This window comes from Calidris pugnax, unplaced genomic scaffold, assembly GCF_001431845.1.
Source record: "Calidris pugnax isolate Ruff unplaced genomic scaffold, ASM143184v1 scaffold50, whole genome shotgun sequence".
Taxonomy (NCBI): Eukaryota; Metazoa; Chordata; class Aves; order Charadriiformes; family Scolopacidae; genus Calidris; species Calidris pugnax.
The window spans coordinates 810,452-826,994 of record NW_015090780.1 but is presented as its reverse complement, the minus strand read 5'-3'; the positions used below and the strand labels follow the sequence as shown (position 1 = coordinate 826,994).

The following is a 16,543-nucleotide window of genomic DNA, read 5'->3' as shown; positions in this document are numbered from 1 at the left end:
CCAAACCCTTTCCTCACCCCGTGTCACCACTTGAATCCTGAAGAAAACTGCCCACCCTCAAACGACACCCACCGCTCTCAACTGCAGTCTTGGCCTGGGCTACGCTTGGAGAAAAAGAAAATAGTGCTTCTTCTGCAGAGAACAAAAAGGTGTTTACCAACCAGGGTCACTTTTCCCTCCATTATAACCAGAGAGCAGCAGCAAAGGCGTCTTACTGCTTATTTTATCAAATATTCCTACATGGGAAATGAAAACCAAGCAGAACAACCCCCAACCCCGACCCTCCCATCTCATCCCATGCCCATCAGCTGCTTTAAAGCTTTTTTACTCCTCTAACAGACCCCTCAGCATCAATTCCTCACCTTCCCCAAACCCCCAATGCACAAATAAATCAGGGCGTGACAGGAACAGCAGAGGTTGGCAGGACACGGCAAACCAGGATGACAATATCATCCATCCTTTCAATTTTGAAGAAAATCACCCAAATCACCGACTTGGAGAAGGCAAACCCGAAAGACAGCTTAGGCAGCTGCCAGTTACCATCCTTCAGAACAAACGCTGCCGAGCCAAGGAAACATCTCATTCTGATATTTATTGATTTCCTATCAAGAGGCAGCATTTCCCCCTCGGAAGGCACACAGCCACCCCCTGCGTCACAGGTTGGATGCAGCTGAAAAACACCACCTTTACAAAATGACAGCAAAAATGTTAAAACGCGTCCTAAATCACATAAAAAGGCAAAGAACGAACAATGTTTCAGTTTAACATCCATTTTTAAGTAGGTCTGCGCATAAATAAAGGTGTTAGTCTTTAAGTAAACAGGCTCCACGAAATCTAAAACTGCAGGATTTTCTAGGAAAAAAGGATTTCTCCCTGAAGTTGACGTGACTCTTCTCGGGGTAGTGTAAATTCTCTCCTCCTCAACACAAAAACGACGCTGGAGACAGTGGCTTGCTAGACCTTAAAATACCAGATACTGAACATTTTTTGAAAGGAATAATTTCAAATAGGCTGAAATTTTTGCTAAAGAGAGCTTAACAGACTTCTCTTACTGGTGCCATTAGATAATTAACACACACAAGCTCCATTAAAAATAATTTAACCTCCAAAGCTGGTCTCTAAGAAAGGTTTTTAAGGACTTCCATAACATCCTTCCCAATGGATGTAGAATATGTATTTTAGGGATATTTTATTAACAGAATAAGGAACTGCTCATCATATAAACATATATATTAAAAATAAACACCCTGTGGAACACCTTGGTAACTGATACCGAGGCAGCACCTGCACGAGGCAGCTACTTGGCAGGTGAGAAAACGAACCAGGAGAGAGCTCTGCTGACTTACCACAGCTTGGCAAGATTTTCAACCATTTTCGAGGAAATATATTTTCCGAAAAATTTAGACTAAGGTTGATTTTTATCAGCTTATCTGAACAGTGTGTGATTTCAGTGAGCGTTGAACATGGGGCCGAGGGTGGCCGTGATGTCCGCGAAGGGCGCGCTCTGGCTGAGCTCGATGACCGACTGCTTCTGTAGAACCAGGAAGATGTAAAACTTGGCTGCAGCTTCTTTCCGGCTGTTTTTCCGACAGAGCTCCCAAAAACTGAAGGTCTGCAGGCCCGACCGCCTCAGGTGCTGCGGGAGGGGAAGAGAGAGCATCACTCAGGTCAACTTCATCCCCAGTAAAACCAGACCCCGTCAAGTCTGAACTGGAAAGCGCTGCATGGAGGGAATATTTTCTGCTCGAACGCCTCAAATAGGTTCCTATCTTGGCATTTGCATTTATATAAGTGGCTCTTGACATTTTATTGCCATACCATTGCTAGCACCTACATATGTTACTAAAAATCTACGTAGGCTCGCAGTTCCAGTGAATTCGACGAAATTGGACTGAGGCATGTGATGAAGCGCGTCCATAAGGGTTTTCGTGATTCAAAACAGTAAAAATCATTGTGTCCCCTGTTCTTCAGATCCAGAACAGCAGCTACATCACAGGCAACTTCACTCACAGCTAATTAGTGTTATTACTGCTGTTTTTTTTAATGGCTATACTTATATGTAAGTATTTATTTATGGGCATTCTGCAGAACCTTTGAAATATGTTCACATAAAATGATTTTTAAAAACAACAAGAAGACTGTGAAGTTAAACTCCATCCCTAGGGAAGAGCCTGGTTTGGGGCAAAATTTGGTGTGTTTCACAGAAAAAACCTGCTCCCTGTGCCCTCTTGCCCACACTTGGATTTCTCCATCACCCCCATTCTCCGTTCAGCCACGTGGCACTTTGGATTAGTGAAGTCTCCTGAAGAAAATTAACTTTTTGCCATGTTTTTACCACTCTTCCCAACCAGACCAATGCTGGAACACCAAAATGCTTGTCCAGGCAGGAAGGAAGAACAGCACCGAGCTGACAGACCGAGAGTTTGGACATTCAGCATCAGGGCAGCCTGTGCTGGCTCCTGTTACAGCCCTGTCAATACCACATACAATATCATATGTTACAGCTTCACCAGTTTTACAAGGATTTCTGCAAGAAAAGCAGAATAAGCCTCCCTGATGCAAAGGCTAAATTAGGAAATTTACCTCCCTGCTCAATTTCAAGCACCTTGAAAGCACCGGGGCATTAAAACCTCTTAAAGATGGGGTCACCAGCTTTCTTTTTAACATCACCCTGGCTCGTTTCCTCAGCCATCATCTCCGAAACAGCTCGAGCAGATGAATGGCCAAATGATGGCACCCTGCAGGGCTCAGCTGAGATCTGGCAACCAGTAAGCAGCAAGGAATTGGGTTTTGTAGCGATAGGCCAGAGCATGCTCATAGAAAGAAGAGAGCAAGGGCTTAGCATTTACAGCAAACGCTGCCGTGGGAGCAAACATGCAGAAAATTGTAGCAATTCCAGCAGCTGTGGGAGAGGACACCATGTCAGGCACTGAGAATCCTGATTTCCTACATAAATACCCAACAAAACGCAGTTATACGCTGCGTATGAGAGGCCGCAACACGATCAAGAGTATAAGGAGGGGATTTTCTGATGTGGTCCAACACCTGGTTTTGGCACCTAATTACAAAACCCACACCAGTACCTGTAGAGTTTTTAATAACTGAAGAGTTCTTTTGTTCCACCTTGTTTCTTCACTGTCTTTCCTGTTCCTCGTTAGCTCCTTGAGAGGAAATAGAACCGAAAGTTAGAAGGCACGTGTAAAAAGTTACACACCATGATGATAAAAAGGACAGGAGTTCCAGTCTAATTGAAAATCCACCAGGAGCTGGGCATTTTGATGGCCATACTCAGGATATCTGGGACCTCTGACACCTCTGTGGTCATACTGGGCTTCGTGAAGAAGAGAAAAGAACACCAAATATGTTCTCAGGAGTTCCAGTCTAATTGAAAATCCACCAGGAGCTGGGCATTTTGATGGCCATACTCAGGATATCTGGGACCTCTGACACCTCTGCAGTCATACTGGGCTTCATGAAGCAGAGAAAAGAACACCAACTACGTTTTTTTCTGTGACAAAGAGACAGATCAGGTGCAGCAACACGTCAGGTACTATGGAAGTGGCCCCAGTGAGCCTTGGGGCAGCAGCTTCACAAGGGTGCTGTTCTGCTTGACTGGGATTCTGACAGTGTTTGTACTGGGCAGAGGCCAAAAAGGAGCTTCAAAAATTTGACTTTAGATTTTGGGCTCAACCTCTGAAGCCGACAGGAGAAGACTGCCCTTGTTTCAGAGCGTCTGAGTAGCCAGTAAGTTCAGAAACTGTTTTCTTCTTACAGGAAGCACACTCTGTAAATAAGGAGCTGTTTCCTTCACAGACTGTAACCTTTGAATGTTGGAATACATGTAACCCTGACTAGCAAACTATAAAGTTTTTGACTGGCAGAAGATGTACTAAAGATGATGTTACTGCACCAAAATTCACTGGAAGTTCGTGATGCCATCACTTTTTTTTTTTTTTTTTAAATATTTCTGAGAAAGAACACAGTTCTGTTCTGAAATAAGTCAGAGCTGTCAGCTCTGAGCAGACTTACATTTGCTGACTCCGCTCGCTGTGTTTCAGCTTCTTGGCCCAGGGAGTTGTTCACCAGCGAGGAGCTCTCTGAGAAACCCGTTCCACCCTGCTGGTAGAGCAGAAAGGACCGTCAATAGGCATTACAAATTCTCAATTACATAATTCTGCTTAAATCATTTATTATAATAATAAATGCTTTCCAAAATTTGTTTCATAGTTGCTATTTCCACCATGTCTTTACTCACATAGGAAAGGCCTTTGCTGTGGTATTTATCCTACAGCTGGACCTACACCTATGAGCTCAGTTCAGCCACAGACCCTACATTTTCTGCTGCCATTAGGTCCAATTTTATTATTCTTTTTCAACTTCATTGAGCCTCACATTCTCTAAAGAATGCCCCTTCATGTTAGACTAAATAAAGGTGGCAGAAATAGATCATTTGTTATTGCTTAAGTATTTCCTCAATATGAGACATAAAAGGTAAGTTTTATCCTTTATAAAGATTATATTTATCTCTTCAGTACAAAGAGGCTATATTTCATATTAAGGTTTTATTTATGCTTAGTGATTAGACTGTCATCTGTACTGATTAATAGATATTTTAATTAATCATTCCTTCACTGTGAGAGTCTGCCAATGTGCTTATAAATAAACTTTCAAGACACAAGCTACTTAATGCTACATCGGCTGTCTCTAGCATCTTTTTCAAACATATATTAGTAATTTCTTAACATGTTTTAAAGGGAACCCTAGCATAAAATGAAACCAATAAACACATTTAGGTCTCTCAAAATTATGGAAACTGCTCACTATAGTTTCACCACAGTTATCATGAGTTTCATTTCTGTTATTCTGTGATGTCAACATAAATGAATCATTTCTAATTTTTCTCTCAGTCTCTGAATGAGCTTTCTCCTGCAGGTAACTTGGCTCTTCTACTATCAGCATCTCTGTATTAATAAAAAAAACAAGGTTTAAAAGGAAATTATTGTGAATCTCTGTCCTTTAAAAAAAAAATAAATTGAAAAAGAAAAATCATACTCTGTTCTAGCAATATTTGAGAGTAAGAGCCAGAATGAGTAAATATAGAATAAATATAGAATAAATGTAATTCCTAATAGGGTGACGGAGGAAGAATGTTTCAAACAAGTTTTTTCTGGAAACATCTAAAAGTTGACCATTATGGACTTGCAAAAGGTAGTTTTGTTGATGAACTTCTGAGGCAGACATACGGATTGCATTTCTAGCAGAGCAAAGGAGTGAAGGCAGGTACATCACCTTCTCAGGAGATCTACAGTGCAACACTTCTTCTGGTTTGATACTAACAGAACACAATCTTCAAGATGCAAATGGAAGTTATTTACATGAATTTGGAAATTTGGAGAGCAGTTTGATTAAAATCAGAATAAATGGGAAGCTGCTTTTTTTTAAAAAAAAAAAAAACCAAACAAACCACAAACCAACAAATCTGTAGTTTAGTAGCCAATTAGAGAAACCAAAGGTGAAACCAAAAATACTTCCTTATACCACAAGGAAGAAAAAGACTTGCATTTCATTTCTAATCTAAGGAACAAAAGAACAGACTCAAAGTACTTAAAAAAAAAAACAACCTTTTTTTAACTAAGTCAATTTCCTTAACATTTAGCTTTTTTGGCCTTTGATTTGTAGAATATTGCACACAACAAACACCGTGCACGTGTCTCAAACATTATATATAATATTTTCTAACAGCTAATTCTGCACCAACAGAATTGAAATATTACCTGTGGTATCTCGCTCTTTTCTTGTTTCTTCCATTTCAGACTCCATCCGCATCCCATTTCTTCTCATCTTAAATCCGTGACTCTTGAAGCATTTTGCAAACAACTGAAAACAATTATTTTTATTTGTTTGTTTTCAGAATATCATGTCAGATTATTAGCAAACATCAACACAAAGGTATGAATATGAGCTGCATATTAATTGCTGCACCTAGATTTTAGAGATTTGAATTCGAATTCTAATTCTAGGTCATTCCAAAAACCTGCCGTATTTTAAAAAAAGTAATTTCCTTCTGCAGCTTCAACTTTGGCATTGAACTCCAGGGAGAAATGTCTTAGCAACAGCTTGGATCGTTTTCCCTTGAAGCCAGCCAGTAGGGAGGGATGAAAAAAAAAAAAAAAAAAACAACATCTGTAGTTATCTCTGTGCAGATTTCTCTCCCCGTGTACTGGTGTGTGAGTATTTTTCATCCTCATAAAGAGCAAGTTGTAATTCTGCACCTCGACTCTAAGTGGTGAAGCTGTGCTGCTGTAAGGGACCTGCAGAGCTGTTTGCCTGCAGACCCTGCCTCCCAGATCTCTCAAAGCTACAGGACAGAAGAAACACAGTGCAATTAACATAAGGCACAGTATCTTTCTGTAATACCTTGTATACATGCTGATCTCTTCTTTATCTTATCACCAGCTCTAAACTTACATCTTCCTTCAATGATCCGTCAGATACTACGTGGGGACACAAGAGGCTTTGATAGATCATATTTCCATGACACAAGAACATCTTTCTTGTGTAAAAAAGAGCAGCAAAGTCCACAGCCACAGGAAAGGGTGGCCTGCCCCCCCCTTCTAGCCAAAGTGATAGAGTGATCAAAAAAATCCTGGAACTCTGCAAGGGAAGGTCCTGACTGCTTTCCAGCTGGAAGCTTAATCTTCAATGGGGAAAATAGAAAAGAAATGTTTCCAAAGCCATTAATAATATAATAAAGTTTAAGCCTCACGTACCTTTAGAGTACATGCAGAAGAAAGATGTGGTCTCATATTGATTACAGAACAGAAACAAAACAGAAGAGAAAAAAAACAAAGTAGAAAGTACAGAAGAAATTGTCAGAAATTGACAATTTCACCAGTCAGGTGCTACTACATGAACTGAAACATCAGCTCTCAGGTTTCTTTGTCATTTTTCACTTCTTGTTGGAGTTCTGGAGATTAAAGCATGAGTTCTACAGATGGTATTTCCAATGAAGCAATTAGTGGTGAGTATGCAAATAATCATCAAGCATCCAACTGAACTGTACTGCAAACCAATACTATGCATCTGCAGTTTGGTAGGAGTTCACACAAAACCAAGTCTGCAAAATCTCTCCCAGTTAAGATTCTAGATGTGCAACAGTCCCATAATCTACAGAGTGGCATAAAAACCCACAAGGAATCAATCTTTACCATTTGCAGCTCAGGGTGAAACACAGGCTGCGTAGATTGGGACAGGAGTTTATCCACACCTCCTGATTTCTTCCACATCATTGTTTTCTTCGTTGGGGGTGCAAGGTCTAACGTCGTAAGGATGTCTGTGCAGTTGTTCAGTTGGTTGTATATAGCATTGCAGCCCAGTTCCTTGTTTACATCCACAAGCAACTTCCTCTTCCTTTTATTTTTTTTCCTCTGGGTGACTGCTAAATAGAGCAAGTATTTAAAAAAAAATAAAAAACAAAGTCTAATAACGTTTATTCACAGAACACTTAAACACACACCAAAAAAGCCCTGTGAATCAAATGGACCTCCTGAAACACTGCACAGAGTTGAAAATCAAAGTACAAGAGCACAGGCCATTCCTCCAAAATTTTTCATCAAGCATACTCTTTGTATTCTTGTACAGGAAATTCAAATATGTTTAGTTACGGAAGACGAATGACTATTGTACTAAAGAACCAGGAAAATGAAGACTTAATGAGAACCCATGATATACCAACGAGGCTGAATAAGCTATCTTTAATCCGTCAGGAAGTTAATTGTTCCAAGAATTCCTGATGTACTCAACAGGTTTCATTATCTCATAATTAATATCTGTATTTGCCAGTTTAATCCTTTAACAATTTAAGATGTACATAATAAATGCAGAAGAGACACATAGGTTGGTCATATAGCCATAACTTCCTGAATATTCTTTTGGTAAGCTGGAGAATTCCAGTGTTCTATAGTAGTGTCACCATGAACTTGTGTATTTGCTAACAGCCACCAACATGATAGGTGACATTTAAATTTACTCACAGAAGCAGCGAAACATTTCTCTTTTTGGATCTTATTCAAGTTAAAAGTTAAAAAAACAAACTTTCACAAAGGGCTGAAAGTTTTAAGACTGTTAATTTACACGTAAAAATCACTGTTGTGTCACAAACAATAACAATTCTTCAGCTGGAACTCCAGTAACACCCATGAACAGGGTGGGCTTGCACCGCTTGCAGAACTGCAGAGCAACAAAACTTGATTTGGTACATAGAAAAAATCTGTAAGCAGAGATTTGGGCAGATCAGATGAATTCCCTGATACTGCTTTTGTATAATAGTTACCATAAAATAGAAGTCTGACAGAAGGGGCAGATGAAATCTAAAGTGGGAATAATCTGTTTTGCAAATATTTTCGCTAACAAGAAGACAAACAAACATAGTTAACACAAACACTCAGCAAGAAACTGGTGAAGTTCTGACCTGTATCATCAACTGGCTCAAGAACAAATCCTTCTTCTTCTTTTAATAAAAGTATTGTTTCATTCATTAGATGACTGACGTTCTTAATGGTGGTGTCTGGGCCGTTGGACTCAACTATAAGAAAATCCAGCAAATAACCCAAAGGAAAAAAAGTTTACAAGCTGGAATAGTGTCTCGGTCTCATGATACAGAATAATAACAGACAAAAAAAAGATTGGAATTAGAAAACTATTATTTTTGCCTATAATCTCACAATCTCTTAAACCAGTCATAGCTGGCACTGCTGCTGCTCACGTTCTGCACTGCACACCTCCCTTTGCTGACACCAGAACCTGGATGACAGGGTGTTGGAAGAGACTGAAGAGCTGATCTGGATGAAAACCCACCTGATGAAAAATGTTTAGGGGGAAAAGTGTTTCATTTCAATACCTATCTGTCTCCAGTTCCACGCAACTGCATGGCAGCATGGACATTTCTGCCAATGTAAAAGGAACAGGTAGTACCAGGATTAGTGCAAGGAGGGGCGAGTCCTATTGTTTCTGCCACTGTTTCCCTTTAAAGCTGGTCCAGAATTCTCAGTTTGAAAGTAACAGTGTGCTGGAGGTATAAGGGTAAATTTAAGATATTAAAAAAAATTTCAAAATTCAAAAATTAATTTAATCACTATCACATCAAAAGAAGACTAATAACACTTTTATGAACTCCTAACGCGTTATTCTGTTGATGAAATATGAAGCCAGAAATTCTCATAGGTAAAATTAAAAGTTACAGTATGCCCTTATTCAGCTTCCTTTCCCCTACAAAAGCGCTCTCATACTGTCTAAGCAGCAGGGTGGATCAACAACTGCTTGTCACACAAAAGTTTCAAATCAATTTCAAGTTACAAATCTGGAATCCCTAGGTTAAATTAAATTATACCTAAAATAGTGGGTGAAGCATATTAGAAAAAAAAAAAAAGCAAAAGACATGAAGAAAGGAAAAAGGCACGGGATATTATACAAAGCTGAATGTAACTTTTGGCATTGACACAGGAACAGAGGGTTTGTATAAGATGGAGTGGACACTGCAAACTCACTGGCTGTGCTGTTCTCTGGCAGATCTTGTGACAAAGGACGTTCTTCCTCCATATCAAGAACATCTTTATCTAGGCCATTTTGCTCATCCCTCAACAGGATTTCTTAAATACAAAATATACAGTTTTAGTAATTCTAAGCCTTACTAGTCATGGAATAGCCTGAAACAGCCTGACGTTACTTATTTAAGGTTGATTCTGTGCAAATAAAAAAGCTCAGCTTCCACAGAGGGCGTCAATGATATGGCTGCCTTCAGCAGTATAAAAAGAAGAATGTTAGTTTTAATTTTGAGATTTTCATCTTTTCTTTGAAAAGTATGATATCGATATTGCTTAAAAGGTATAAATCTATAAAGGGTTGCATAAATACTCTAAATCATAAAGATGTAGCACCTATTTTGCTGCCTTTGTTATTACAACAATAAGGGTAAAAATGTTGCATTATTTTACCTTTGAAAATATAAATTAAATTGATAAACATTATGTATAAATTGAATGCCTTTAACTGTAAAAAAACGAAATATCTTCTTTAATACAATTTTACTTGGCAATGTCTAAGTGGTCATAGTTTTAGTGACAAGTAGAAAAAAAAAAGGAAGTATGAAAACAAACAAACAAACAAGATATTGTTTGTGTTTGAAAATAATCAATTTCATGATGTCTTGTTTGTTTCCCTGTAAGAACAAAAACATTTGGAAAGAAACTAATTCTGTTTATCAGTGGTGAAGCCTACCAATCATATCTGCAGCATCCTCCTCGTCTCCAAAACAGTCGTGCTCAAAACAGTAGGTATCTTCATGCAGGGCCACCTTGCCCGCATTCAGGCTGGTGGAGTTGGGATCAGCCACAAGGCTGTTACTGCTCGTTGAGGTGCTGCTGTCCAAGAAGCTCTGCTTTCTTACTGCGTCTGGTTCTTCATCTGAATAAACACAGAATTTCTGATGCTCCCTCTGCATGAGGTTTTGAAACACATATTTAACCATTTCCTAAATTTTCAAATAATTTTTTTAAAGCGTGTAAGCCCGTGCTTCAAACGGAATAAACAATAAACAACTTTAGCTAATTCAGGAAAAAGTAGAAAATGTTGGGTTCAATTCTCAGTTTCCAATATCAGATTACTTAGGCAGAGTATGTACATAAAAATTTAAGCATAAGACAGTATGACAGGCCAATCAGCACAAATATTAAACAAATGCACTTTTAATGACAGCTTTTTCGCATGTGAAAAGGACTCAGACTGCACAAAATGTTCTATAAAACAAACTTTTCCTTATGGAATATTTCTAATTTCTCAACTTCTCTCACCAAAGTTTCTATCACAGAGAAGTATATTGCTTTCGTAATCCTCTGTAAGTGTGATGTCTTCAGCTCTGCTCTGATTCAAGGTAAAATGTTCAGCAACATCAATGGCACTGATAAAAAAAACATTATACAAAATATAGTGTGAACTGAAACCCATTGACCATTTAGCTGGAATGTGAAAACTTGTTTCTAAACATTCTTCAAGCCTGACGTTTTATTGTAAATACCCAAAAGATTCTGTGTCCTATGGCATTGAAAAGTATCCTGGCTGATCCTCACTTCTGTGGAGAGAGAGCAACTGTTTCCCAAAGCTAGTTGCATTCAAGCCATTTAAAGTTTTATTGATAAAATTTACTGCTTTGAATTTCCTCTGCAAGCTAAAAATAAGCATATGGAAAACAGGTGCTATATGTTTATTAAAACTGGTACCTCTAAGCAAGTGAGCAGCTGCCTTCTTTGCTGCCCAAAACTCCTGTGCAATCCCCAGTGCACACTGTGCAGTGCAATAGCTGTACCAGGAGATAGCTGGGGAGAGGTCCCATGAGGAGGGGAAAGCATTTCACTAACTCAGCTTTGAAATAGTCCCCTGCACCTGGAACTCCATGAACAAATGACCCAGATGTACTCTCAGAAAGCAAACCCCTCTAGAAAGAGCCCGCACATTCAGAAGAACGAAGGAAGCACCCATCCTCCTTTCCACTTTTCATATTTCTCCCCTCTCTTCTGCCAGTAAACTTGGGCTTGTGTGAGTTTGTTCGTGTCCAAGCCCTGCTATGAGTCCTTATCAGGACACTTGTCACATAGAAGGCATCTAATGAGTGTAACACCATCATCTGTAAATCAAACCACACAGACTCTTTGGGCAGGCAGCAAAGGCACGCTTTACAGAGTTACCACCCTGAGGTACTTGAATAAATAGTAGTATATCACAGCTGTGCTTACAAAATACAAAACACTTACAGATCCCATCAAACTGTATTTATGTCGAAGTCCAGAGGAAGCCTCAGTGGAAGTCCATTATCCTGGACCTTTGGGGGCATCAGAGCCACCAGAAACATGGCTTGGCCTCCTGCTTTTTATCAGTTTTTCTCCATTATTGCTGATTTGTGTCAGAAAAGCCAAATAAATATGCTGGCTTTTCATCAGGAGCCAAGCTGCCTGCTGCTGATAAAACACCCAGACGCAAAGAGCAATGGAGCAGAAATTAAATGCAGTTGCACAATGGAACAGTACAACATTGCGAGGTTACCAGCCAACGCTTCCTGGGTCTTACAACAGCATTTATACTTTTATGTCTGTTCTCATGGTCAGAAAGTGGTTTGCAGACTATTTAAAATTAGAAAATCCTGAAGTCTAAGTTCAATACATTATTTCATTGTGAAGGTCTGTTGATTAAACGGACTTCGAGGAACTCTACTAAAGCACAATTGTGTGATTGTAGCCTTGTAAAGCTGAATTGGAATTCAGTTATGAAATCAAAACAATTCCATCTGATCTTGGTCAGATAACAGCAAGGATATCTTTTACTTATGAAAATACTAAATGAAAAAAAAATAGGGAAGCATTTACTTCAAATCAGGTAGTGGTGTTTCAAAATCATGAAATTCTTCAGGTAATGTAATGGACTGATAAGCAGCCTCAAAGCTCCCTTCTGGAAGGTCAACAAGTCCTAAAAGAAACAGACATCATAACAAAATAAGCATCAATAAAATAAAAGCAATGTTCTCCCAGGTACATATAATAAGACTGTAAACCTGTCAGGAAGGTCTGCTGCGATTCTAAATAACAAAAAAAAAAGCAAAGCTCAGGCACTGTGTCAACAGGAGTCCAAAGTGGAATTAAAAACCTTAATTTATATGTAGAAACCGTATTTTTACAGACAGACAGAGAAGTGTATGCTGCTACAGGACCTGAAATACTGTAAATGCATCGGGGTTATGAACAGCTGCTCTAAGTCCCCGAAAGATTCTCACAGCTGACATTTAGCCTGGAGTCTTTCGCTTCAAATGAATGATTGTGTTTTCTTTTTCTCTCCAGTGGCCGTGTAACACTATTTTCTAGCATCAAATAATTATGAAGTCAGACTGCAAATACTTGGTAATCAAAGAATCCTGGAACAATTCAAGTGGGAAGGGATTTCTGAAGGTCATCTAATCCAACCTTTTGCTCAAAACAAGGTAAATTTCTAAGTCAGATCACTTTTGACTATTTCTGCTGATGGAAGTTCCACAGGGTCCCTGGACAGCCTGGTTCAGCATTTTATCACTTGCACTGCGCATTTTTCCCCCCATATACCTAGCTGAGTTTCCCTTGCTGCAGTTGTTACCCTTGTCTCTTGTTCTTGTGCTGTGCAGTCCTCTATAAGCTACTATAGTATCTATGAAAAATAGATAGTACCGTGCACTTAAGTGTTTCTTCTAGAGATTTCCAAATGTTTACAAATATTAACTAATCACAATCATATCCTTGAGAATAATGTAGATCAGGTATTCACTATTCTGCAAACAGACCAGGTCACAAAGCACATTAAGGCTGGCAAAAGATCCTGATTTCCTGTTCTTTGCCCTTTTTGTAGACAACAGTGCCTCCCCGTTTGGCACCTAAGTATGACAAAAATACAGCCCGTTGGAAAAGGATCCAGCCATCTCCGCTCCCTTCTTGCTGGCTACATGGCTAGAGCTCAAAACACACTGTCAGATCTGGCACTAACACACTGTTAGACATGTTGTTGGTGTCATCAGAAATTAAAATTAATTATGTAGCAATGGAGGCTGAATTCAAGCTGCTTCTCATATGACCACTTAAGATACTGCTTCTTTTAAAGGAGTTAGAGACCTGAAGTGGCATTAAATTAAGCCAGACTAAACATCAGCAGTAGGCACTAGTATGGTCAATTTCCCTTGGGATCAGTGATGTGTATTTAACAGAAATATACAAGATTACCTTTTAAAATGAGAGCTGTAAAGGACACGGATGAAATTCTGTACATACCTGGGCGAAAGGCTGTCTTCATTTTTGTCAAAGCTTCACTACAGTCTGACAAGAGGTACTTTGCTTTCCTGTAGTAAATCCGCACCACTCCTAGGAGTAAGTGTCCAGAGGTTCGCAGAGCTATTGTAAACTTTGATGATTTAAAAAAAGTTGTTCAGGGGTTAGTATTTTTTTGGAAAAACATTACAGTGGAAATATTACACAGTAGTAACAGAGTTCCGGTGATGTACGCCAGTACAGAGCTCTATGAAATTCAACGGGGCTTTGTAGTGATATAGAGGATCGTAAACAGAAATGAATTTTCAGAGCCAGGGATTTCTAGTTGCTTCTGTTCCTAAACGTTGCCTTGCCAAAGCATGAGTCCTGAGCTGATGCTCTTACTTGATCTAAAACATCTCAGCTGGCTGCCAACAAACAGTGTAACACATCCTGAAACAGAAACCAGCTGTGCATATCCTAGTATTTGACACTTCGGTTATTTAAGTGAGCAGACACCATACCTGTGCTCTTATTTATGCAAATAAAGGCCATAATTATGTCCTTATTTATACAAAGTCTTCCTGCACCAAGAGCGTTCAACATGGTCGCGGTGATGCTAGACAGGATAGCATGCAAGGGAAAGCAGAGTGTATTTAGCTAGTACCTCTTGGAAAACGCTTCCAAATAGTATCAGGTTCATTTTAACATTATTAATCATGACCCGTGCAAAACAGACAATGAAATTCGGGCTACCAAATACCAAGCCGGTATTTTAATGGAGAAAATAAATAATAAAATTTGCTTGCACCAGCTGAAAGCTTTGGATCTCCTGAGCCATCGATTAGGGACAGTGCAAAGCGTTCCTCGCTGTTCCCTTGGATGCAATTTCTATGTCGAGGCCAGGGACTGACTCACGGGTACTTGAGTGCCTGCATCTGCGCTTGCTTGAGTCATACCTTCTCTGGGGTACGCAGAGGACTTCAGCCTCCGGGACTGTTCATACAGAGACTCTCACAAGCACTACCTATGCTTAATTATATATTTAATGGCTTATAATGGGGGACCTGGAAGAATTCCACCAAAAGTAGAAGTATGGTTACGATCTGTCAAGAGTTATTTATTATGAGATCAGCAAATACATTCTCCTCAAATGGTCTGTGTGTGGTTTCACAGCAGTTTTCTTAGTCTCTTGACTTCGGTTAAGCAGCTGACTTCTTCAGTCTTTTTGAGACAATTTCCTCAAATACCAGCATTTCCCAAATTATGTTGAACAATACCCACAGCTGGTACTCAAAAGTCTCCAAAGACAGACCAGTGCTACCACACCCCACCCCACGGATGGGCTCGTGTTGCCTCGTGAGCGGCTCAAACCCACGTCCCGTGATCCCTCGGCCAGCGGTGCCCACACATCGCTCCCTGGAGCTCTATCAGTGTGAGGAGAAATACATTTGAATATATTGTGGTAACATTTTCTTACGCTGCACGTAAATGTAATGCCACAGATCTCCAGGAGTAAAACAGCAAGTGAAATATTTATATAACTGCCATTTAATGGGGTGGAGATTTTATCCGAGTGAGAACTGAATAAAATCAGAGTAGGAGTTTACCTCACACTGGTTTTGAAATAGCCATGCATTTGTCCTACTAAGTCAGTCTCCACGATAGCTATAGTCCTGTTCCCTACAGAAGATGTGCACCTCTAGCCCAGAACTGATCAGAAGACACCTCATCATTTAACAGCGTACCTTTGGCGAGATGATCTGTTCAACGGTAATCTCTAAATTGCACTCAAATATATGAGCTTTGGTGAGCTTCTTCTCCCAGTGGGCAGCAAGCCATATTTTGGCCAACGGCCCACGCTTGTTGATGAGTAAATGCATGTAGAACATGGCGCCGGGGCTGAGGCTCACAGGCCAACCCTCCTGACACCTCCTTGGGCCGTTCCCCCTTCCAAAGGTCCTGGGGCACAAAGTGGGAAGGGGTGTTTAGCAGGACGCTGAGGGGATGGAATGACCCAGTTGGGAGCTGAGGGGATGGAGGGATTTAGCAGGATCTGAGGGGATGAGGGGATCCAGCTGGGCACTGAGGGAATGAGAGGATTTAGCAGGACCCTGAGGGAATGGAGGACCGAGCTGGGCACTGAGGGGACAGAGGAGAGGGATTTGGCAGGACCCTGAAGGAACAGGCTGTGGGGGATTTAGTGAGGCCTGAGGGGATGGGGGGATCCAGTCAGGCCCCAAGGGGATGGAAGGATTTGTCAGGCCCTGAGGGGACACAAGGATTTATCAGGCCCTGAGGGGACACGGGGGATTTAGTGGGATCTGAGATGGGGGGCCCCAAGCGGGCGCTGAGGCAATGGGGGGGATTTAGTGGGATCTGAGGGGATGGAAAACCCAGCCAGGCACTGAGGGGATGAGAGGATTTAATGGGACCCTGAGAGGATGGAGGTGGTGATGGGTTTGGCGGGACCCTGAGGGGATGGGGCAGGGGATTTAGTGGAGCCTGAGAAGATGGGGGGATCCAGGCAGGCCCTGAGGGGACAGGGGGGATTTATGGGGACCTGAGGGGATAGGGGGACACAGCTGGGTGCTGAGGGGGCAAGGGGGATTTAGTGGGATCTGAGGGGATGGGGGACTCAGCCGGGTGCTGAGGCAATGGAGGAGGGGGGATTTAGCAGGATCCTGAAGGGATGGAGGAACCTACCCAGGCGCTGAGGGAACAGAGGGGCC

General features: G+C 40.7%; 1 protein-coding gene across 1 annotated transcript; it reads right to left on the bottom strand.

Annotated features, from left to right (window-relative positions):
• Window positions 1–573: 573 nt before the first annotated feature.
• On the bottom strand, window positions 574–16,385 carry RAD21L1 (RAD21 cohesin complex component like 1). Its single transcript, XM_014955401.1, has 13 exons — window positions 15,560–16,385; window positions 13,836–13,965; window positions 12,414–12,513; window positions 10,848–10,954; window positions 10,276–10,461; window positions 9,546–9,647; window positions 8,471–8,584; window positions 7,209–7,438; window positions 5,775–5,877; window positions 4,822–4,961; window positions 4,030–4,119; window positions 3,084–3,161; window positions 574–1,636 (listed from the first exon to the last, which is right to left on the bottom strand). The coding sequence occupies exons 1-13, from the start codon at window positions 15,701–15,703 to the stop codon at window positions 1,448–1,450; spliced, it is 1,713 nt and encodes a 570-aa protein (XP_014810887.1). The 5' UTR covers window positions 15,704–16,385; the 3' UTR covers window positions 574–1,447.
• Between the last annotated feature and the right edge of the window lie 158 nt (window positions 16,386–16,543).

Bases quoted from the DNA above. Each gene is read 5' to 3' on its own strand.
- RAD21L1 (XM_014955401.1), bottom strand. From the start codon at position 15,703: ATGTTCTACATGCATTTACTCATCAACAAGCGTGGGCCGTTGGCCAAA. The intron at 12,514-13,835 runs GTATGTACAGAA...TGTTTCTTTTAG, and splicing joins GAAGACAGCCTTTCGCCCAG to GACTTGTTGACCTTCCAGAA. The intron at 4,962-5,774 runs GTAATATTTCAA...TTATTAATACAG, and splicing joins AAAAGAGCGAGATACCACAG to AGATGCTGATAGTAGAAGAG.